This window comes from Dromiciops gliroides, chromosome 3 (assembly GCF_019393635.1).
Source record: "Dromiciops gliroides isolate mDroGli1 chromosome 3, mDroGli1.pri, whole genome shotgun sequence".
Classification (NCBI taxonomy): domain Eukaryota; kingdom Metazoa; phylum Chordata; class Mammalia; order Microbiotheria; family Microbiotheriidae; genus Dromiciops; species Dromiciops gliroides.
The window spans coordinates 658,085,795-658,109,538 of NC_057863.1; the positions used below are offsets into that span (position 1 = coordinate 658,085,795).

The 23,744-nt window shown below is 49.5% G+C and overlaps 1 protein-coding gene and 1 pseudogene across 1 annotated transcript in view; both read right to left on the bottom strand.

Moving 5' to 3' along the window:
* The window catches only part of LOC122748360, an 85,913-nt pseudogene extending 85,772 nt beyond the window's left edge, over positions 1-141 (bottom strand).
* Positions 142-7,708: 7,567 nt separating this feature from the next.
* LOC122748361 (leukocyte immunoglobulin-like receptor subfamily B member 3) overlaps positions 7,709-23,744 on the bottom strand; it is a 42,368-nt gene continuing 26,332 nt past the window's right edge. Inside the window, exons 12-21 of the mRNA XM_043994011.1 lie at positions 14,019-14,122; positions 13,694-13,729; positions 13,240-13,524; positions 11,689-11,982; positions 10,327-10,368; positions 9,391-9,525; positions 9,259-9,301; positions 9,138-9,175; positions 8,993-9,048; positions 7,709-8,828 (exon numbers count right to left, since the gene is read on the bottom strand). Of these exons, the coding sequence (XP_043849946.1) occupies positions 8,700-8,828; positions 8,993-9,048; positions 9,138-9,175; positions 9,259-9,301; positions 9,391-9,525; positions 10,327-10,368; positions 11,689-11,982; positions 13,240-13,524; positions 13,694-13,729; positions 14,019-14,122 (1,162 nt within the window). The 3' untranslated portion in view covers positions 7,709-8,699. The remainder of the gene's footprint in view (positions 8,829-8,992; positions 9,049-9,137; positions 9,176-9,258; positions 9,302-9,390; positions 9,526-10,326; positions 10,369-11,688; positions 11,983-13,239; positions 13,525-13,693; positions 13,730-14,018; positions 14,123-23,744) is intronic.

Sequence of the window (23,744 nt, forward strand, 5' to 3'; positions counted from 1 at the left end):
GGGGTGGGTGGGCCTGGATGGTGCAGTGTGGGGGCTTCTTAGGACTCACCAAAGCACAGCAGCACAGAGAGGGTGGGGGTCATGGTGGTGGGAAAGGGGCCTGAAGTCTGAGCAGGACACAGAGTAAAGCACCGGATGTGCCCAGGGCGGGCTCTGCAATGAGCTTCCCAAACTCTGAGCAAGCTCACTTCTTCCTCTCAGTAGTTGTTGCTTCATTGGTTGGCCCATGAGGTGTAGGTGTGTGTGTGTGTGTGTGTGTGTGTGTGTGTGTGTGTGTGTGTGTCTAAGGGGGCGCTTGGAGAGTTATCTAGTGTCTGAACAAGTGAACAATTCTTGCTTTCCTGGTGATAATTCAGGCCCCACAATCCAGGAGAGATCCCTAGCTATGTGTCAGCCTCCCAGCCCCTGCCCCCACTTCAGACCCCCCCCCCAGGGTTCTCTGAGTCTGACCCTGGTCCCCAGACCAGACCCTGCCCCCAGCCCAGCTTCTCCCTAACAGGCTCAGTCCCTAACCAAGCAGATAGGGACTCCTGAATCCTGACAGTCCAAGCACAGAGGAAGGGGCTGGGGCGGGGGTGGGGGGGGTGTGGGGGTGGGGGGAGTTGTCTGGGGAGCTGCTGTCGTAGGGCCCAGGGTGGTCTCTTCTGCAGTTTCCCAAGTAGCCTTGCCAGCCCCAGCCCCTCCTCAGCCCTGCCCAGGCCTCTGCCTTCTGTAGAAGAGCTTTGGGACCCCCCCCTCCCACCTTGTCCTCAGACTGGCAGCTCAGGTCCCCGGGACAGGGTTCCTGCTTCTCCAATCCCATAGTTCATGAGCCCCCACCCAGGGTGTTCCCACAACATCATTCAGCCACTTGCTGTCTCCCCAATACCACATGTAAAAGTGAAAAGGGATTTTCATTCTATTTTGGAGACTTGGTCAATCTCTCATAGGTTCCTACTCTCCTTAGCCTTGTCACTTCACCCACATGGCAGAGAAACTAAAGGTCAGGCTCTTTTTTTTTTTTGTCATTGCCTCCCCCTTTGACTCAGGAAGCCTGTAAGTCATTTGAGTCTCCCTTCTATTAATTTAGTTTTTATCTCCAGGGTCGACCACAAGGTGGCACCATAGTACACAGAGCCCAAGGCCTGGAGTCAAAAGACTTCTTGAGTTCAAATGTAGCCTCAGAAACTTAATCGCTGTATGACCCTGGGCAAGTCACTTCAACTTGTTTTCCCCAGTTTCCTCATCTGTAAAATGACATGCAGAAGGAAATGGAAACTGCTTCAGTTTCTTTTTTTTTTAATAGAATTTTATTTTCCAAAATATATGTAAAAACACAATTTTAACATCAATTTTTAAAAAACTTTGTTTTCCAACTTCTCTTACCCTCTCCATTCCCACCCACCACCCACTAGAATTCAAGCAATTCAACATAAGTTATACATGCGTAGTCATGGAAAACTTCCCATATTAGCTAGTTGTGAGAGAAAACGGTCAAAAAACCCCCAAAACTTCAGATTAAGGAATTGTCAGAGGAAAAGAAAAAAAAATTTTTTTTAAATGTGTTTCCATTTGTTTTCAGATACTATCAGTTCTTTCTCTGCAGAAGGGCTGCAATCTTCATAAGTCTTTCAGGGTTATACTGGATCATTGCCTTGTTGAAAATAGCCACATGCTTCTCAGCAGATCATCCCCCACTATTGCTGTTATTTTGTATACAGTACATTTCACTCTGCTTCAGTTCATGTAGGTCTTTCCAGGTTTTTCTGATAGTCTCCTGTTCATCATAACCTGTATATAGTACCTTAAGCTTGACAGTGCCTTTGACAGGAAAACCCCAGGCGGGCTCATGAAGAGTTGGACGGGATGAAAATGAGAGAAATGTGACAGACGCGGGGCTAAGTGCTGGGGACTCCTGTACTGAACAGCTACCTAAGCCAAGGAAGAACACCTGCTTTTCACTCACTCTGTGGTGACGTCTGAAGACAAATGGCCAAACCTCACAGAGCAACAGCTGTTAACTCTAAAAGTGCCAAAGAGCTCATATGGGTCATCCTCTGAGAAATAAAATAAAGTAAAATAAATGAAATGAAAACAACATAAAACAAACATATGGCCAACAGCAGTCATAAGATCACAGCTTTCTTCATTCTGATGCAGGAGGGAAAGGAGACACATAAGCCAGACAGAGACCTGCTTTAGTGAGGCCAAACCTCAGCCCATGTACCAGTGGCTTTAGTCTCTGAAGGTTGAGCTAACCTTCTCCTCTATCCCACCTACCCAGCCCTACGGGGAATCTCCGGTCTAAGGAGAATTCCATTCAATCAGGCTCGGGAGCAGACAGACCCTTTTGTCTCAGTTGCCCAAGGCTGGGAGTGGTCTGGGTTGAGAGATAGTTCTCTCTCTCTCTCTCTCTCTCTCTCTCTCTCTCTCTCTCTCTCTCTCTCTCTCTCTCTCTCCCCCTCCCTCCCTCCCTCCAAGGGTCACCTGATGTCACTCTCAGCCCCTCATTGGAGAAAGCCCACTTCTCTTATTAAAGTCCACCTCTCATGAATTGTTGGCCCATCAGAGGTGACTGCCACCCTTTTGAACAGCCTCTTCCAAAAGTACACATAAGCCATGAGCCCACTTCCAGCAGTCTTGGCACCCTAACCCAATCAATGCAACAGACTAATCAGTTAACTAAAGGCATTAGACTAGAGACACAGAAGTCCCTGGATGGGCTTGGCTGAAGTGACACGATGCTGCCCAGGAGGTGTGTTAGTGTGCTGGTGATGTGGGAGGTGGGTTTAATTGATCAGATTGATCATGAGATGTTCCAAAGAATGACAAGACTCAGTGACTCAGTTTCCCAAGTTTTATTGCAATACTGTGAGTGACCACAGGGAGGGCACCATGGAGGTGTCTGAAATAGGGAAGGAGAAGACTTATATTTATAGTATGGCTAAATTGATTATCAGTCTCATTATAATAATCTCCACCTGAGGGAGGTACAGGGGAGGGCCTATCCCAATTTGGACTTCCTGGGGTCCTAAGCCAACCCCCGAGGCAGGGACCTTTTCCCATGGAGGTGTGTTTTAGGGGTTTACTCCTCATAAGGTGAACTGGGGACAAATTTGGCCTTTTCTGTGCAGGTTACCTCAACTTGCCAAGGTCAGAGTGTGCCTGTGTTTTTCATTCTCAGGCCTAGTTTCTGAGTATTAACATTTAACAGTTAGGATTTCTATAACCTGTCTCTTTATGTTTTTGTCATGGGTGGTGATTATGGGGGTAATTAATACGAACCAGACCTCCAGGTACCAGTTAACAAGAACCTAGGCCCTGACTTTGATGAGGGCCCAAGTCTTAAGTTATCCATTAATCCCTTTTAGAACTGGGGTCTGAATCCCTCTTAGAGCTCAGATCTAAATTAGAGCTCAGGTCTTAGGGTTGTCTGTTAACCCCTTCTTTACCTCCCACATCAGTGGGAGATGATTAGCCATGTCCTGAAGGTCTGCAGAGGAGCAAGCCAGACAAGAAGCCCCCAGGGACAGAGTCTGGAAATCTAGAGGAGAGAGCAGTCTAGGCCAGGCCCTGAGAGGAATCCCTTGGGGGAGGTCAGGCAAAGCTTCTCCCCTCCACCCCCAGCAGAAGAGAACCTTGGGCCCTGTGGGAAGTGGGAGGATCTGTACTCCCCATCCTATCCCAACAGCCTCCTGGACCAGTAGACTCTGCATTGGGAGCTGCTCAGGAAAGGGTGCAGAAGACCCTGTAAACTCTCTCCCCACTGTGCCTAGGTCAGAATTAGCAGGGAGGATGGGCTACCTGATGCCCTTCATGCCTAAGGAAAAGAGTAGAAAGTGAAAAACAAGAATATAAGGAGCTGGGAATTGTCACCACATGTCTTTTAAAAAAAGGAAATATGTGACTGTTTAGATAATTTTTACAGTTTTAAGGTGATAAGAGTATTAGGCCTTGGAAAGAAAAATGTTACCATTAGCAATTATAAATACCAATTTGATTTGATTTAAGCCAAAATCTGTCTGGAAGAAAATAAGAATGGAGTCTGAGTGATCAGGATTATTATGGTAAATTAGGACCTAACACTAAGATATTTATTTGACACTAAGAAATTAACTAGCTATATAGCCCCAAGAAAGTTCTATTTACCTCAGTTTACTTTTCTGCAAGGGGATAATAATGCAACCTACCTCCCAAGGTTGTTGTGAGGATTACATGATTGTAAAGAGCTATGTAAGGTAAATTGGAAGCACATTCAACTAAATTAAGGTCACCTGATTGGTAATTAATTTGTTTTATTTTTAAATTTTTTGGGGGTGAGGCAATTGGGGTTAAGCAACTTGCCCAGGGTCACACAGCTAGTAAGTGTCAAGTGTCTGAGGTCAGATTTGAACTCAGGTCCTTCTAACTCCAGGGCTGGTGCTCTATCCACTGCACCACCTAGCTGCCCCTCTGGGGGTTTTGGGGGTTTTTTTTAGTGAGGCAATTGGGGTTAAGTGACTTGCCCAGGGTCACACAGCTAGTTAAGTGTTAAGTGTCTGAGGTCAGATTTGAACTCAGGTCCTTCTAACTCCAGGGCTGGTGCTCTATCCACTGCACCACCTAGCTGCCCCTCTGGGGATTTTTTGGGGTTTTTTAGTGAGGCAATTGGGGTTAAGTGACTTGCCCAGGGTCACACAGCTAGTTAAGTGTTAAGTGTCTGAGGTCAGATTTGAACTCAGGTCCTTCTAACTCCAGGGCTGGTGCTCTATCCACTGCACCACCTAGCTTCCACGTTTGATATTATTCTGAGTCTAATTCCAGGTATGATAATCAAGGAATGCTACTGAACCAATGAGACATGATGCCAGCAACCCTATGGGATTTTACATGCCTAAGTTGCAGGTGGAATTCTCATGGGAAAGGCTTAGAGAATGATCACTGGCAAGGGTTGAGGTAGGATTCTCTTGAATTAATGTCCACAACATGACATTTCTTGGAATGAAAAATGTCCCCCCTGGCTGACTTTAAGCCTGGCTTAATGCAATCATCCATCTGCATAACTTTTGCCTGGAATTGTCATGAAGTCAAAAGAAAATTATTCGCTTCCAGTATCTTTATGTCCCTATTCTTTTATAGTAAGTTCCTATAATCATGTTGGATGTTATGTGATGAGTACAACATTGGATTCTTGTCTCTTAAGTTAATGCTGAACTACATCTATGTTAATATGGTGAGATGAAGGTATAAGGTTTGAGCTATTTAGCCTGGAATTTTGATCTAGAAAAGATACTCCAAGCAACTAACAATTGGGTATTTTGCCTTGACATCTATTACTAGCTATATTTTAGTGTGTAATACAATGTCCATTAATTTCTCATAATGGTATGGGGATATGTAACGATTAGAATGACGCCACCTGCTGGAGACTTACTGTAGAAAAGCTCCACCCTGAGGAGAAGGCCTCTGAGGGCAAGCCATGTGGTCAAGGTCCTTAGCGTCAGGAAGTGATGTTTGCTCGTGGGTACTGTCTATCAACTTGAGGAGCATCCCATTTCTGGGAGGAGGACAGGAAGTAGGAAGCAGACACTGGCAGGGGGTGCTGTCTCTTTTGGTTCCTGACCTTGCCATGGTGGGTCAGATGATAGGGTCTCTTAGAAATAGTTAGAATTTTACCTTTCTCTCTGATCCTAATGTTCTTTAATAAATACTTAAACATTTAAATACTCTTACTAAAGCTTTTAATTTATTGGCAACCACTAATTAGATTTTATTTATTTATTTATTTATTGCGGTACAATGGGGGTTAAGTGACTTGCCCAGGGTCACACAGCTACTAAGTGTCAAGTGTCTGAGGCTGGATTTGAACTCAGGTAGTCCTGAATCCAGGGCCTGTGCTTTATCCACTGAGCCACCTAGCTGCCCCTAGATTTTAGATAGTATAGCTAGAATTTTCCACCATTATAGATAATTAAGCAATTAATGCAAAGATTTGTGAAACCAGGATTTTGTTATTTACTTAAAATCACAATTGTCCCAGTTCTGTGTTAAGGAAAGGAATATCAGCATGGCTTGTGGTCTATCTTGCCTTAAAGAGTCATCCCCTTATTTTTCCCTTTTTCTGTGGGTCAATGAGAGTTAAGTGACTTGCCCAGGGTCACACAGCTAGTAAGTGTCAAGTGTCTGAGGCCAGATTTAAACTCAGGTCCTCCTGACTCCAGGGCTGGTGCTTTATCCACTACACCACCTACGTGCCCCAAGTTATCCACTTGTGTTAGTTTTTTTCGTTTTGTTTCATTTGAACATGGTGAGAAGTTGAAAATGTTTTACTATTACTGACGTACTTGATATGTACTGTTGTAAAATAAATTACTCAATGTGTTTTTGTATATCAGCCCTGAACCTTTTTGTTACAACTCAAGTTAATCTGGCAACTTTATGTGAATTCATTTTTTTTTTGTATTTGAATCCATCTTCTCATAAAAAGGATTCTGAGATTCCTTAGTGGAATCTCATCCCCCTAATGGGAGATTAAATAATGTCAAGTATATAAGTTGGGTTCTAATTTTCTGTTTGTATCTGAGTTCCATATGAAATAGTTGGACACCCTAAAATCATAAAAGTCTTCAGTCTAAAAGGTTCCAAATTTAATTTTCTAATAATAGAGACAAAAGTGTTGACTTAACTTTCATTATCTGATCTGATTATTGGCAAAGTAATTTAAAATTGTGTTAAAATCAGTTTTGTAGGAGATTTTTTTTTTTTTTTTGGTGAGGCAATTGGGGTTAAATTACTTGCCCAGGGTCACCCAGCTAGTTAAGTGTCAAGTGTCTGAGGCTGGATTTGAACTCTGGTCCTCCTGAATCCAGGGTTAGTGCTTTATCCAGGGTGCCACCTAGCTGACCCCTGTAGGAGATTTTTAATAGAGGAAGATAATCTCTATAAGTGACCTAAGTCTAAGAAGGCAGCTGGAAACTGTTCTGAAAAGGACTAGAGAGCCACCTCAGATGGTGTTCCAAGAACCAGACAGCTGGATGAGGGGGGACTTCTGAGACTTAAGAGGACATTTCTCCACCGTTTACTTTTTCCCTTTGTGTACATTACCTGTAAATTCTACTTGCTAAAGGGGATGCCCCTATGATCTTGTCAAAGCACTGCCCATCTTTCTTTTCTTCCCCCCTCACATTCTTCCCTATCATAAGCCTCACAGTTAAGAACCCTTGATGAAGTATTTGTCATATCAGTGACTCATTGAGGGGTTCACGACTCCCAAAGAATCAAATGGGGGATTGTGAGAAATAATTATTAATAATTGATATCTTGGGGACATTCAGTACTCCCTCCCCTTCTTTCCAAGGCCTTCAGGTTTTTTCTGAAAGATTTTACCAGTGACATTTAGCCTATACCAAACCACACTTAGGTGGAAACCATTGTACTCCAATCAGCTTGGGAATGGGGTGGGGTCTATATTCTTTCTCTGATGTCTTTTTAAACAAGATTTGAGTGACCTAATTCACTATTCCAAGAATTCATTTTAATATAACCCACCATGTCAACCATTTGATTGCTATTAATCAATTAGATTTGATTGCTCTATGATGGACCTCTTACAGTTAGAAGGGATATAAACTTTGAGCCCACTGCCATTTTGGTTTTTGGTCTGAGAGAGATGGCCATTCCATTGATCATCCTTATTAATAACCTGCTGGCTGATTAATGAAATGATTAAATTACCCACAAACTATGTTTCTCATATTTTTAATCACCACAGTTGGTCAGAATTCTTTGTTCTTTCATAATTAATTTTCATTAAAGTGTTGTTGTCCTGGTACAGACTGTTCTCTTGATTCTGCTCACTTTGCTCTGTGTCAGTTTATGTTCCCCAGAATTCTCTGAAATCGCCTCCTTCATCATTTCTCAAGATTCCATTCCGGACATCCCTATCCCAGTAGTTGTTCAGCCATTGGCCAAGTGATGGGAATCCCCTTAGATACCCCCCTTCCTCCCCCAACCTCTCTTCTCCTGTCCTTGTCTTTCCTGTCCTCTTCCTTAACCTCTATCTGCTTCTGTTCCCTAAACTGTAAAATGGGGGCAATAGTAGCAGGTATCTCCCAAGATTTGTTATGAGGATCTAACAAGATCATATGTGTAAAGTGCTCAGCCCAGAGCCTGGCACAGAGTAGGTGCTTAATAAGTACTTGTTTCCTTAGTCTACTTCCTCCCCTCTCCCTTCTTCTTCTTCTCTCCTCTCCATCATATCTTCCTCTCTTCCCCTCCCCTCTTCCTCTCCTCTCCTGTCCTGTCCTCTCCTCTCTTCCTTTCTTCTTCCTCTCCAATCCTCTCCTGCTTCCTTGGAGGTCGGTGCTCTCTGCCCTCTATCATACAGCATCCCTCCCCTCATATACTCAGACTCCCCTCATGTACTCAGATATTTCCATTGAGCAGGACCCAGATAACTCCCAATTCCTGTTCAGTGACTGCTCTGCCCCGAGGCCCGTGGCCTGGGGTTGCAGGGAGCACATTCTACTTGGAGCAAAGCCCAGTCTGTATCTGAGGTCAGGAGAGAGGAACCTGCTCCCAGCAGTTTTTAGTCCTTTCTGCCCTTCTCCTTGGGGTGAGGAGCAGGGGTCCTTACACTGGGGTGTCTGGCTGATTAGGCAGGGCAGGGTCTGCCCTCAGAAAGCAGAGGCCGGATGGGGAGGGGCTTCTTCCTCCTGGGGTCCCCTGGGCTCAGGCCGAGCTCACCTCAGGGCAGCATAGAGGCTGGGCTCCACTGGGCCAGAGCAGGGAGGTTCCTCAGCCCCAGCCCTGAGACTGGTGAGGTTCAGCTGGGCATAGGTCACTTCCTGAGGGTCTTCCTTTTTGGGAGCCTGACAGGAGGAGATGAAGCAGGAGGTGAGGGGATGGAAGGGCCTATGGGGCAGGAGGGCTGAGAGGGGAAAGGACCCTGAACCTCCCGGCTGGGTGTGACCTTGGGGAAGCCTCTCCCTGTCTGTTCCCTGGGGAGAGAAGGAGGGATCTGGGAGTGACTCACAGCTGTGTCCTCTTGTCTGGCCCCCTCTGTCTGTCTGTCCTCCTTCACAGCAGCATCTGGGGGCAAGAGGAGGAGGCATGAGGGGCCAGGCCCAGGCTCTTCCCACTGCCAGCCCCTGCCCTCGTGCCCTGCCCCTGTCACTCACACAGGGTCTCCTCCAGGGGCGTCCCAGCTGGGTCAGAGCTGGGGAACAAGAGGACACAGAAGGTTGAGGGGGAGGGTCTGGGGGGGGGGTCTTGGGGGAATGGGGTGTGTCTGGGGCCTACCTGCTGCTGCTCTTCTTGATCTCAGTCTCTCTGCCCCCTTTCCCTGCAAGGAGAGTCAGAGGAGGCTTCACTGGGGCTCGGCTCCTCCCCCACGGGGCCCTCCCCAAGCCGGCCCCCAGCTCAGGAACTCACCTAGTCTGGTCTGATGGCGAAGGCGACGGCGTCGGTGGCAGAGGAGGAGGAGGAGGGAGAGGAAGAGCAAGATGAGCAATGCTGAGATACCCATCAGGACGCCTATCGGGAAACCTGCTGGGAGGCTGGAGGGACCTGGGGAAGCCAAGGGAGATGGCCAGGGCAGGGGAAGAGTTGGGAGGAGGCTGGTCCCCCAAGGGGAGGAGCAATGACCCTGCCCTCAGGAACCGTCCCACCCCCACCCCCTCCCCCCAGCAATTCAGTTCTGTTGTCGTGCCGTCCTTTTTCAGTCCTTTCTGACTCTTCATGACGTCAGTGAGATTTGGGGGGCAAAGAACCCATGCGGAGAGCTTTGCCCTTTCCTCCTCCAGTCCATTTTACAGATGGGGAAACTGAGGCAAAGGGGCTGAAGTGACTTGCCCAGGGTCACCCAGCTAAGTGTGTGGGGCTCTGGGCTGGGTGCTCTGGGCACTCTGGCACCACCTTGTGGCCCACAGTTCAGGTCTGCAGCCTTTTATTAAGCAGTCCCCATGACCCAGGGCAGTGCTGGGCCAGGCTGAGCGGGCATGGACAAAGCAAAGCCGGCCCCTGCCCTCCGGGGGTTACAGTCTCCTGGAATGCTGTTCCCTTGTACACAAATGCATCAGTGCGGTCTCATCTGAGGAGGGGGATCACTAACACCTGGGCTGGGGGGGGGAGGTCAGGAAAGGCTTCTTGTAGGAGGAGGCTCCTAGACAGCCTGGGAGGGGTCTGTGCCTTGTTAGAAGAGGGGGAGAGCAGGGAGAACATGTCAGGGAGGGGGCACAGCCCGGGCAAAGGCCTAGAGGGGGGAACAGGACAAGAATGGGGCACTGCAGGAGGCCATGAGGGGCCCCTGACTGGACACCCAGCCCCTGCCTCCCTCCTCTCTCTTCTGGGGATCCTCCAGTGACTCACCAGATGTCCTGTTCCCAGGTTCAGGGCTTGGGGAGAAGGTCCCTGGGGATGAGGAAGGGACAGAGTTAGGGGCTGGGCAGGGGAACCCAGAGAGGCCTCGAGGGAGCCCCAGCTCTGCCCAGACTGCTGGGTGTGGGAGGTTGGGAAGACCCTCCCTCCCCTGGGCCTCTCATTTCCATCTGTTAAATGGGCGCCTGAGCTCAGTGACCTGTCCTGGACTGTCCAGTTGTGAGGTTTGATGATTCCATGATTCCTGTGACTTTTCCCCTAGGTCCTGCCTGAGCTATTGGTGCAGGGGAAGGACACAGGGAGAAGAAGGGAGGCTGTGGGGAGGGAGGGAGGGGCCCTCTGAATCCTCAGGCCCCTTGTCCTGGCTCTGCTCAGGGCCTGACCTGCCCTCTCTGCCCTGGGGCCAGAGCCCTGAGGCTCTGCTGTGTCAGGGGGAGGCAGTGTTGGGCAGAGGAGGGAGGAGGGGGTGGGGAGGTTACTGTGGTGCTTCCAGCTGAGAGGAATTGGGGTGGGGGTATCTGGGAGGCTCATCCCCTGGGGAAGCCAGGATGGGAGAAGCAGAGCCCCCTCCCCTCAGAGTACCAGCTATGGCTGTGTGGGGGAGGGGTGAGAGGGCTCAGGGGCTCCTGGGGAGGGGAGAGAAGGGAGAGGGCTTGGGACTGCTCTGCCCATGTCTGCTCCCCCCTCCCAGCCCCATCCTGACCAGGCCTGTTCTTCCTTCTTCCCCAGGTGGAGTTTCCCTGCCCCTGCCCCTCCCCCCCCCAGCCCTCCTCATGCCTTGGTTAGGTCTGAGAAAGGTGGGACTCAGCCCTGGCCCAGACAGGAGGGGAGAGTAATAGGGGAGAGAGACCCCCACCCTGTCCTGAGGGTATCTGATTACTCACTGGGAGGGAGGGATGTCAGGGCTTGGGGATCCCCAGGGCTTTGGGGGAGGTGAGGACCCTTTGAGGGGTCTGGAAGATGGAGAGGAGGAGGGTGAGGGGCTTGGTGGGATTTCCCCTCCTCCTCCCTGCGGGCCACACCCCAGGCCTCCTCTGGCCTCCCCCTCTGGCCTCCTCAAACCCCTTTCCTGGGACAGAGGAGACCTATTGTCTGTATGTGGGCCCAACAGAAGTGGGGAGGGGGCAGATGGTGAGGGTGTGTAGAGGGGCCAGGGGGGAGAGGCCTCACTGTCTGCAGCCTCTGAGGATGACCCATTGCCCAGACTCTCCACCCCCTCCCTCTGGGACTCCTCTTCCCCCAGCCCTCCTGGCCCCTGGGGTCACCTGGGAAAGGGCCCTGAGCAGGCAGGGTGGGGCCCCAGGGCCAGAGGAGGAGGGATGGGAGGCCTGGGGTGGGCTGGGGCTCCCTCACCTGTGACCCTGAGCACCAGGGGGTCACTGGGGGCTGACCACTCCTGGGGGGAGCGACTGTGAAAGGTGTAGCATCGGTAAGTCCCTCCATGGGCAGAGGTCACGGCAGAGATGTGGTAGGTGGCCTGGCAGCCACTGTTGAGGGCTTGGACATGGCCTTGGCTGATCTCTTCTCCATCCTTGTACAGGGCATACATGTCAAACCAGTGCTGTGACTGACACTGGAGGGTCACATTGTGTCCTGAGGCCACCTTGGGGCTGGGCAAGGCTGAGAGGGAGGGGGGGTCATACAGGCCTGGGGGAGGAGGAGAGTCTGGAGTTAGGGGTGTAACCCTCCTCTTGCAGGGCAGGGGGGGGCAGATGTGGCTTTTGGGAGGACTGGCCTGGGCCTGCCTGGATCCCTGCCTGAGGGTGGAGGTGGAGCTCATCTCTGCAAGAAAGGAAATCTCCCAGCTTTGGGGGGAGAGGAAGGACCTGGCACAGCTCTGGGAGAACCATGGAACGTGGGCGGGTAAATGTGGAGAGAGAGAATGGGAGGAGAGAGACAGAGACAGAGAGAAATAGAGAGAAAAGAGAAAGTGTGGGAAGGAGGGGAGACAGAGACTGAGGGAGAGAGAGCAAACAAACGAGTGGGGGCCGTGCAGTGCTAAGAATGGAGGACAGGGAGGCTTCCTCCCTGGTAGGCTGCTGGGAGCCCAGTCCCTGATCCTTGTCAGAGAATCTCTCCCTACGGGGGGGGGGGGCATACTCAGGAGCCATCTCTGCACTTTGGGGCAGTTATTGGCTCCCCTAAAGTCCATCCTCACTCTCTTCATGGCCCCTGGGCAGGTGTGGGAAGGAGAGGAAGAGGCTTGGTGGTGATTCCTGCTTCACTGTATTCCTGGTGTCCTAAACCTTGCTGTGGAGAGACCCCTGTGGATACTCAGAGGAGACACCCCTTCCCCTCCTTGTGCCTAGGTCTGAGCTGGGGGAGGACACAGAGCAGCAGCAGGTCCACCCTCCAGCCCCTTTCCTGGCTTTGGGAGGCTCAGGGCTGGGAGGGGGAGATGCCCCATCAGCCCCGTGCCCCTTCCCCAGGGAGCCCCCAGCTCTGTCTGGTCTCCTGAGACCCAAGCTGAGCCTCCTGCCTCCACTCTGAGACTGAGGCAGCTGGTGGTGCAGAGGCCAGATCCCTGGGTCTGGAATGAGGAAGACCTGAGTTCAAATCAAACACTTCCCAGCTCTGTGACCCTGGGCAAGTCACTTCCTCTCTGTTGGCCTCAGTTTCCTCAAATGTCAAAGGGGCATCATAAAGGCCCTTCCCTGGCAGTTGTTGTGATGATCAAATGAGATAAGTGTCAGGTGCTCAGCACATAGTAGGTGCTGTATAGATGCTGCTTCCCTTCCCCCACCTCCAGCCCCAGAGGGAGAGCAGAGGCAGAGACAGGGGAGAGGACAGGCAGGGCAGGGCCAGAGGGATGCTTGGGGCCAGGCTGGGCTGGGGAGGAGCTTAGGGGCTGCTGGGACCCTGAGCCAGCCCTGCCTGAGGGGCCTGGGGTTGGGGGGTCCTCACCTGTCACCACGAGGTGCAGGGGGTCACTGCGCTGTGACCAGAGGGATGAGTGTCTGTATAAGCAGCAGTAGGTCCCTGCATTATTTGCTGTCACAGATGGGATGGAAAACTCGACCTCAGTTTCATCTGATTTCACCTCCATGATTGGGTTTGTTCCATATTCTTCCTTTTTCTCCAGAAGGTAATAATCTGCCCCCTGTTCCCCCCTGCACCTGAGGGTCACACTTCTCCCCATGGGCACCAAAGAGCCCTTCTCTGCCCTGAGGGAGGGTCTGGGGGGTGTGTCTGGAAGGGAAGCAGAGCTGTCAGTGCCAGGGGATCCCCCGTCTGTGAGCCCCTCCCCCATCCTGGACCCCTCCCTTTAATCCATGTCAATCCAGCCCTGACCTCCCCCCTCCCTCTCCTGGGGGCAGCTCTCTGCCCTGGGCAGGGGGAGTGTGGGGGAAGGACTCACATGCCTTTGCCCTTGTCCTGGGGCCCAGACACAGCCCTGTAAAATAGGGCCCTGATTACTTACAGCTCCCCACCTCCTCCCCACCCAGCACCCCCAGGGGAAGGAGACAGGGGGCCCAGAGCCTTGGCTTAGGGCTGGTGTGAGTGACAGGGGCTGGACCCAGAAGACCCCTCTGAGAGTTGCAGCTTCTCCCCCTCCCTGGCTTCCCTGCTGGGTGACCTCAGACTTGTCACTGCCCTGCTCTGGAGGAGTGTCTCCCTCAAGAAAATGGAGGTGGGGGCGGGTGGGCCTGGATGGTGCAGTGTGGGGGCTTCTTAGGACTCACCAAGGCACAGCAGCACAGAGAGGGTGGGGGTCATGATGGTGGGAGAGGGGCCTGAAGTCTGAGCAGGACACAGAGTAAAGCACCAGACGTGCCCAGGAGGGGCTCTGCACTGAGTTTCCCAAAGTCTGAGCAGGCTCACTTCTTCTTCCTCTCTGTGGTTGTTGCTTCATTGGTTGGCCTGTGAGGTGTGTGTGTGTGTGTGCGTGTGCGTGTGTGTGCGTGTGTGTGTGTGTGTGTGTGTGTGTGTGTGTGTGTGTGTGTGTGTGTGTGTGTACACGAGTGAACAATCTGTAAGAACATGATGGTTAATACTGGATTTCTAGGACAGATGCAGACATCAGTCTAGTTGCTCTGTTCCCCTCACGGTAGGAAGCTTAGTCCTTGCCTGGGATGAGCCCAGGTGAACCAGAGGAGCGCCAGTTGATTCTCTTGTTTAGCTAGGGGAAGAAGCACCCCTCGAGGCAGGCCTTTGTCTTCTCTAGACCACCCTCCAATCGTGTCAGTCAGTGGAACCGAACGCTGCTGTAGCCAATTAGCTCAGAGCAATGTATGGTGACTGCCCTCGACCAAAAGAGGATTACAAAGCCCGGAGCACAAGAGGCTCGCTCCCTCACTAGCCCTGTGCTCGCCCTCTTGGCTCAGAATGCTGCCTCTTAGGGGTAGTAACTTAGGCCTGTAGGCCTGAGGCTAGTGGAGAAGCTAGGGAGAATGCCGGGCATTACTTTACTAATATGTAATATTAATTAATAATAAATACTGACAAAATGGGTGTAATATACAAGTAGTAAATAATTTGAGAAAGTACAGCTTAGCACCAAATAATTTAGAAACACAAATTCTTGCTTTCTTGGTGATAATTCAGACCCTACAGCCCAGGAAAGATCTCCAGGTAGGTGTTATGTGTCAGCCTCACAGCCCCTGCCCCAACTTGGGACCCCTCCAGGAGCCTCTGAGTCTGACCCTGGTCCCCACACCAGACTCTGCCCTCGGCCCTGCCTCTTCCCAAAGGCTCAATCCGTAACCAAGCAGACAGGGGTTCTTCTGTCCTGGCAGTCACAGGGTTAAAGCCCAAACACAGAAGAAGGAGCTGGGGGGTGTGGGGGGTGGCTGCCTGGGGAGCTGCTGCCTTAGGGCCCAGGGTGGTCTCTTCTGCAGTTTCCCAAGTAGCCTTGCCAGCCCCAGCCCCTCCTCAGCCCTTCCTAGGCTTCTGCCTTCTGTAGAAGAGGCTCTGGGCCCCACCCTCCCACCTTGTCCTCAGACTGGCAGCTCAGGTCCCCAGGACAGGGTTCCTGCTTCTCCAATCCCATAGTTGAGGAGCCCCCACCCAGGGTGTTCCCATAAATCATTTAGCCAGTTGCAATCTCCCCAATATCTTTCTTTCTTTCTTTCTTTCTTTCTTTCTTTCTTTCTTTCTTTCTTTCTTTCTTTCTTTCTTTCTTTCTTTCTTCCTTTCTTCCTTCCTTCCTTCCTTCCTTCCTTCCTTCCTTCCTTCCTTCCTTCCTTCCTTCCTTCCCTCCTTTCTTTCTATCTTTCTTTCTTTCTTTCTTTCTTTCTTTCTTTCTTTCTTTCTTTCTTTCTTTCTTTCTTTCTTTCTTTCTTTCTTTCTTTCGTGAGGCAATTGGGGTTAAGTGACTTGCCCAGGGTCACACAGCTAGTAAGTGTCAAGTGTCTGAGGTTGGTTCTGAACTCAAGTCCTACTGACTCCAGGGCCGGTGCTCTATTCACTGCACCACCAACTGCCCCAATCTCCCCAATATCAATTAACCCAGTGATATCTGTCAGCTCACATTGACTCCACAAGCATTTATTTAGCTTTTACAAAAGGATAATTAGTGAAGTGCGAAGTGCCAAAAAATACCCCAAAACCCAACCCCCCAATCCTATTGCGGTAAGCCCACTCTCCCTTCTGCCCGCCACTTGGTCCCTAGAGACAGTGGATTCAGACATCAAGTGATTACCAGGAAAGTGCAAACCATCTTTATTAGTGTCTATACCCAGGGTTCTGGATCCCAACCTGAGGGTGCTCACCCCTACTCTGGTCCTGAGTCTTCTGTGCACTTCCTGCTCATCCCCATCAGGATGGATATGAAACCCCACATGTCTGCTGCCCGGTTAGCTGCACAAGACCCAATTCCAGTCACGGACTTGGGGACGTGGAGCCAAGGAGTGTGTGAGTGTGTGAGTGTGTGTGTGTGTGTGTGTGTGTGTGTGTGTGTGTGAGAGAGAGAGAGAGAAAGAGAGAGAGAGAGAGAGAGAGAGAGAGAACGCACACTCAAACATGGAAAAGGAGTCGGGAACTTTTCTGGGAAGGAGACTCTGGAGTCATAGGGGGTCATAGCATCAGCCCCTAACCTGTGGCACCCCTTGATTCCACCCACTCAGGGACTTACTGGAAGGAGCGATGCCCCCCAGTGCCTCAGAACCGGGACATCCCCCAGTCTCTTCCTGAGAATCCCTCAGGTACTTCCTACCTCCTGGAAGGCAGCCCCTCATCGGGGGCCTGCCTGAATAGACTCCCCCTAGACTGACCAGTGAAGAATGTCTTTTCTCTGCCTGTCCACAAGCAGCCCAGACCTCTGGAACCTTGCCCTGGAAACGACTGGCCAAGAAGGGGGCGGCCACTGGTCCTGCCCCAGAATCTGAGGGGATGATGTAGAGCAGGCCCTAAAATGACCGACTGGCAACAAGTTCAGCCTCTGGTCCTGAGCCGCCATGCCTGCCTTCGGGGCGTCTTCTCCTCTGTGACCCTCTTTCTGAAACATTAGCACACAGATAATCCACACTGGGAAACATGAATTTTGTTAACCAGGACAAGAAAACAGGGACACTGTAGAGGTTCTGGGTGAGCACCAGGGAAGTGTCAGCCTGAGCTGGGATGTGGCCGATGACTCTCTGTGGTTGGCATGGCCAGTTCTTTCACCCTCTCGGGGACGTGCCCTGAAGCACATGCCAGGAAGTCTTTTTGTGGGAAGAGGAAATGGGGTTTTTGGGGGGAGCACCCTCACGCGGATTCCCCTGCTTTGCCCCATGATCCGCATTTCTTTCCCCATCAGCACTTGCACCAGAAGGGGAAGGGGTCCTGAGAACTGCCCCATTATGCTGCCAATCCTTTGTTTCCCTCTTGGGGACCAGCCACAGGTGAGGCCTTTTAGACACAGCTCAGAAGGGGGGGGGCTCTGGATGCCCCTCCCTTCTACAGATGAGGAAACAGGCTCAGAGAGAGGCTGTGAGCTGCCTGCAGTGTCAGAGAGTGAGTGCTGGGCAGGAATCCAGGAGAGGCCCCGAGTCTCCTCTCAGGCTCTTTCCCCTCCCCCTGTGTCTACACTGCATCTGCTCTCTGTTCTCATGACCGGGACCTGTTTTTTCTCAGGCCCTTTTCTGCCTCTACACATTAGCCCACTTCTTCCTCTTTCCTTGGTTAAGGGAGGTGCGAGTTAACTCCCTTCATGCGCAAAATCCCAACTGGGATTGTTGGGAGGGAAGAAACCCTGTTGGAGACAAGGGCCGGTCTGAGTCAACTTGGCCCCCAGTGCATTGTCCTATGACCAGGTGTGGGCCCTTTGCTCAAGGGGAAAATAAATGTGCTTTTTAGGACTTCATTTAAGTGGGATGTTTCAGAGTCCTCAGGGGGCTTGATTACTCGCTCTTTTTAATTTCCTCGCCCAGAATTCCCTTTTACTTTGGGGTGGGGGAAGGGGAGAGCACTGTTTTAACCCCTTGGGAACTGTTTTCACCAGGGATTATTTTTATTTATATTTATTAAAAGTTTGATTATTTAAATCCTCTGGTTCTGAATGACCCATTTCACCAGATGCACAACCCGGAATGAGACTCCTCTCAGCTTCTTTATCCACTGGGAGCTCCCTCAGCACTGGACAGAGCGCTTGCTTCTCTCTCCTCCCTGACCTCCTCAGTGCCCAGTGCTTGGCCCAGAAGCCTTTCTTCTCTCTATCCTCAGTATCCAGCAGAGGGCTTAGACCTCCCTTTTCTCTGTCCTCTCAGTATCCTATACAGGGGCTCATTCCACTTCTCTTCTGTTCCCTCAATAACTGACCCAGGACCAGTTTTCATAGTTTTCTTCTTAGTGTCAAGGAGAGGCATGAGTCACAAGTCTCCTTTTCTCAGTCTATCCTCAAAGACCAACACAGTGGCTTCCCCAGCTGCTAGACCTGGTCAAGGATGGGATCCCAGGTTGCTTCAGCATAAGTCACGTGGGTCAAGGTGAAGGGTCCTATGAGAACAACATTTGATGTAATTCTCTTCTCTCCCTCCCCTACCCCTCATCTTATCTCAACCATCCCTGAAGCATTGGTATTTGGGGCTGAGGGTCATGTCAGCCTGCACCCAAGTTGTCTAAAAGCATTTATCAAATGCCCTCTGTGTGCCAAGCACTGTGCTAAGTCAGGATGGTATTAAAGAAAGCAAAAACAGTCCCTGAAATGTAGGAACTTGCAGTCAGATGGGGGAGAAAAACAACTATGTTCAAACAAACTGGAGATGGGAGAATTTGGAGATAATTTCAGAGGGGATGGCTCTAGGGTTAAGAAGACTGGGAGGGGCAGCTAGGTGGTGTGGTGGATAGAGCACTGGCCCTGGATTCAGGAGGACCTGAGTTCAAATTCAGCCTCAGACACTTACTAGCTGTGTGACCCTGGGCAAGTCACTTAATCCTGCCCTCCCCCCCAAAGAAGAAGACTGGGAAAGTTTCCTGAAGAAAGTGGGAATTCAGCAGGGACTTGAAGGATCCGAAGGAAAAGGGAATCAAGGACAACCATGGCCTTGTTCCTCCCCGAGGCGGCTGGGGCTCCCACTGCCCTTGCGTGTTGGGTTAGCTGTAGTCAAGTGAGATCAGAGATCAGTAAAACCACCACCTTCCTGAGTTCTAATTTTTACCAGAGCCCATGCCGTGAGAGGATCCGGCATTCAGGACTTGTGTGTCTGCTATGGTACAGGAATGAGCTAAACATCCGATGGGAACTGCAGAGCTGCACAGCTATGGGGAAGTCCCCAAACAGAGCCTGTGAGTGTCATTAACCCTAGAACTCTTGGGTCCGGATCTCTCCTCTGTCTGGGGCCCAATCTCCTTCACACACTCTCTGATCCAGGGAAAGCAGCTGATGTGCCCTTGGCTCAACTCTACCTGCCCATCTCTTTGCCTTTCCAAAAAGAATGCCCTCCCTCACCTTCACCATTTAGAATCTCTCACATTTTTCCAAGCTCTGGCTATTTTCTCCCTACATTCAGGTTTGGATAAGTGCCTGCTATGTACCAGGCACTGTCCCTCAAACTTCAAAGTTATAGTAAGGAGTTTAATTAGATTGGGGAAAATACACCCAAGGAAAGTCATCAGAGCCAAGCCCTCCCATTACCTGAGGCCCAAGGAGCTGAGATGGCAAACCCTGTCGGCCAATGCTATGCAAGGCATTAGCTCTAACCTAATGGCACTGTCACAGCTGCAAAACGGGTAAGCTGGGTGTAGGGTCCTTGAGTAAACTGAAGGCAGAATGGAAGCGAGCCTTCACTTGGCCTTTTGTGTTTTGCTACCGAGCATGAGGACATGCCACTTAATGCCTCCAAAAGAATGAGTTGAATTGGTTGGCTCCCAGGATTGCAGGACGGAGGCTTGACGAAAGAGCTGTCCTTTTCTTTCTGGCTCAGAAAAAGCAAGGGGCAGATGCTCGCCCTTTCTTTATCCGTCTCTGGGCTGCATTCCTGACTCACCTGCACATTCTCTACACGGTGCCGTAAACCTTGTCACACTAGAAGCTCACTCCAATCCCCTGGAGCTCCAAGAAGCTGGAGCATGTGCAGTGGCCGCACCCTGGTGAAACCATGTTGTCAGGTGGGCTAAGCCAGATCGAGGGGAGCCCACAGGACTCAAACCCATCCGTGAGTTAGGGAGGTGCCTACCCAAGGATGGGAAGACTTCCCTTTGTGCTATGGGTTGAGACGAGTAAAACGAAATGTGTGGTCCCCTTATTCCTGTCACCAGTGTAGGGAAAGCTAGCCAGGGTTTACTTATAAATTAGAAGCTTTAGCTCCAGTTTGGGCATTAAGCATTTATTAAAGTATATTAGGTGTTAGTAAAGAGAGAACATGTGGAGTTCAGAAAGATAGGAAAGCCTAGCTAAGATCTACAGGAGAGAGAGGAGAAAAAGCTGCCTTCACCCATGAGTCCCAGGCAACAAAGAGAAAGATCCTGTGCCTGTGAGAGAGGAAGCTCCTTGCGGGTCTGGAAGAGAGGCAGTCCCTACACACTGCTCCAAGCTAATTGGCTGGTAGCATCCATGAACTGAAAGTGCCAAGGTCAGAGTTCAGATCCTCTGGCAGGAACAAGGTTTTGTGAAGTAATTTCCAGATGCTGGGTTGACCTTAAATCAAAGGTCAACCAGGATCTCTCAGTAGGGGGGGCCTTGGTAATAATTTTCTCACAGGGTGGATGGGAACAATTTGCTCCAACACCCTTGAAGGTGACTGCAGCAGGTACTACAAAGTGCTTAAAGCTTAGGCAGACATTGACAATGCCAAGGTTACCCACAGCATGCCAAGCCATCGCCAGTTGTCCTGACTTTTGCCTTGCCACTGGACTTTCTGGAAGAGTGAGGCTGACACCTTTGTGACATTCTGCCTCAATTAAATCCAATTCGTGGGTTCTCTTTGGTTCTTTTCAAAAGGAAGGATGAACAATAAGACTCCACCTCTGGACCTTACCCATTGGAAATACCCTCCACTCCTTCACTTTCTCCCTCGGACTCTCTGGTTTCTCCCTGAACCTTCCTTTTAAGAGGCTCTGATGCTCATACCAGCCAGATTCTCATTCCCTTCCAAGCTAAACTCCAGAACTTCTACAATTCCTCAGTGCTTTTCCTTCCCACCCCCATCTTTCCAGCTCTTTTATATATATATTTTTTTTTAGTGAGGCAATTGGGGTTAAGTGACTTTCCCAGGGTCACACTGCTAGTAAGTGTTAAATGTCTGAGGCTGGATTTGAACTCAGGTCCTCCTGACTCCAGGGCCGGTGCTCTATCCACTGAGCCACCTAGCTGCCACTCTTTTATTTATTGAATCTCCCCATATGAATGTAAGCACAGTGAGGTCAGAGATTGGCTTTCTGCTTCTATTTGTATTCACAGCTCATAGCACAGTACCTGGAACTCCTTAGGTGCTTGGTGAATAAATCCTTGTTGACCTGGTTTGACAGGGACTTGACTCCCCTTTCCCCAGGAGGCCTTAATGGCTTCTTTGTGTAACTGCAAGACCATTGGTTTGTGCATCTCTTCTTTTTGTTGGACATCAATACACACTGCAACAGCGATTCGGTTAAGGGAGAAGTAGGGAGAATGGAGAGGTTTGCTTTCTTAATGATCAAGGGTGCCTTCAGTCTCTTTGGGTTATATTTTAGACACTGCTGCCTTCTAACATTGCTACAGAAGTTGGAAGAGACCAACCCCACTTCAAATTGCTGAAGAAAAAAACTCTGGGCAGAAGTTGGCATGAGAAGAGCCAACAGTCTTCATCATGTTGCTGTCCCCAGCGGGCTACTCTAGAGACTAGGGGAAGATTCTCCTTTCAGTGAGATCTGGGATTCTCTTTTTGTTGAGCTGAGTTATCTTTCTTCTAATGGTGATGTGGGATGGATTTAGGGTCAAATTGATTGTGAGTCATCCCCAAAGAATTACAAGACTCAGTGACTCAATTTCCCAAGTTTTATTGCAATACTTTGAATGAACACAGGGAGAGAACTAGAAAAGTGGAAAGAAAAGTTATATTTATAGTCTGGATAAACTGATTATCAGTTTCATTATATTAATCTCCACCTTACGGAGGTACAGGGGAGAGTTTATCTTAATTTGGAGTTTCTGGGGGCTTGAACAAACCCCCAGAAGTGGGTACCTTTTTCTGTTGGTGAGTTTGGGGGGTTTACCAGCCATAAGGTGAATCTGGGGACAAATTTGGCCTTTTCTGCAGGTCACCCTTTCATTCCCATGATTGGTTTAAAAATATTTTCATTTATCAGTTTGAATTTCTATACCCTGTCTGTGTATCATTGTTATAGTTAAGGTCTCTACAACCTGCCTCTTTCTGTTCTTCTTATGGATGCTGAGTAATGTGGGTAATGAGGACCTAGGGCCTGACTCGTATTAATGAAGACTCAGGTGTGAAGTGATCCATTAAGGGGGTCTGAATCCCTTTTAGAGCTCATACCTAAATTAGAGCTTTGGGTCTCAGGTTTTTTTGGTTAACCCCTTCTTTGCCTCCTACATTAATGGGAGAGCTCCTTCACTCTGTTATGGTTGGATGGGGCAGGGCAGAGGGAGGAGACAAAGAAGCTAGAGATGTTAATCCTGTCTCCCATTGAGCCACAAAATTGACACACCAGTGATATGTGGAGGAATCATCCCTTGCTACATGCAGCAGCTCCGTCCATAGGAATATAATTTCTGGTTGCTTAGTTTTACAAGAAATCATGGTTTGGGGGTTGTTTGTTTTTTGCTAATTTCTCTGTAAAGCCAGGACAATTTTCTTTTCATCCTGTGTTTCTTGGGAGAAAATAATTATTAATAATGAATTTCTTGGGGTGGGGATGCAGAGATCAGTTTCAATCCTTTTGCCCCCCCACTCCAGAAAGTCCAGTTCTGAAGGAAGTTCAAATCTTGTCTGGGACAAACCAAAGGGAACAAAAGAAATGAAGATTAAATGGGATTAAAGCACACCTTGATTTATGACAAGGGTAGAATTCACTTTAATTTGGACCACCCTCAGGTCATGTCAACCAATGGAATTGAATGATGCTAACCAATTAGCTTTGATCAATGTATAATGACCCACCTCTATCTGAAGACCACGGGGTCAGGCCTCTTGCTCTCTCTTTACTGGGTCTTTTGGTTCCCTTGACCCACTCCCTTGGCTCAGAATGCTGTCTCTTGGTGCTTGCTCTTCCTCTTAGGACAATGTAGGTTTTGTAGGTCTTCTGGACTCTCAGAGACAACATGGGTCAGGGGCAGCTAGGTGGTATAGTGGATAAAGCACTGGCCCTGGATTCAGGAGGACCTGAGTTCAAATCTGGCCTCAGATACTTGACATTTACTGGCTGGGCAAGTCACTTAACCCTCATTGCCCCACAAAAAACCAAAACAAACAAACAAAAACAATGGAGTAACACCCGGGGTGTGAATAGAGACAACATGGGTCTGGGGCTTTTCTCCTGCTTGTGCTAACTGCCATGTGGTCAATACTTTACTAACATTTTACTGATACAGATATTCATGAATAATAAATGCTTACTGCCCAAATGGGTGCAATAACAACTAATATATAAATAGCAATCATGTTAGAAAACAGTTTTAGCACGATCATTTAAAAAACACATTCTTCAGTATTTTATTTTCACAAAAGCATCTCCCTGTGTTCTGAATCGGGCTACATAAATACACTTTTTTTTTAGCCCAAATTGCCTCAAGCTTTCAAAAAACTCCACTCTAAAAACAAACAAAAACAAAACAAACAAACAAAAACCCCCTCCACTCTCCAAATCCATCAGGCCCATTGTTTTAGATTTATTTAAACTTTTGCTGGCTTGGAATGAGTGCAAATAGGAATTGCTTTTTGGCAAACAACCTGGTTTACCATCGGTACTTGTAAGCTGAAATATTTCTTGAGAAACTATGGAGGGGGGATTGTTTCCCAGATATGTTTTTTTTTTTCTTTTTCTTTTTTTGAAACACT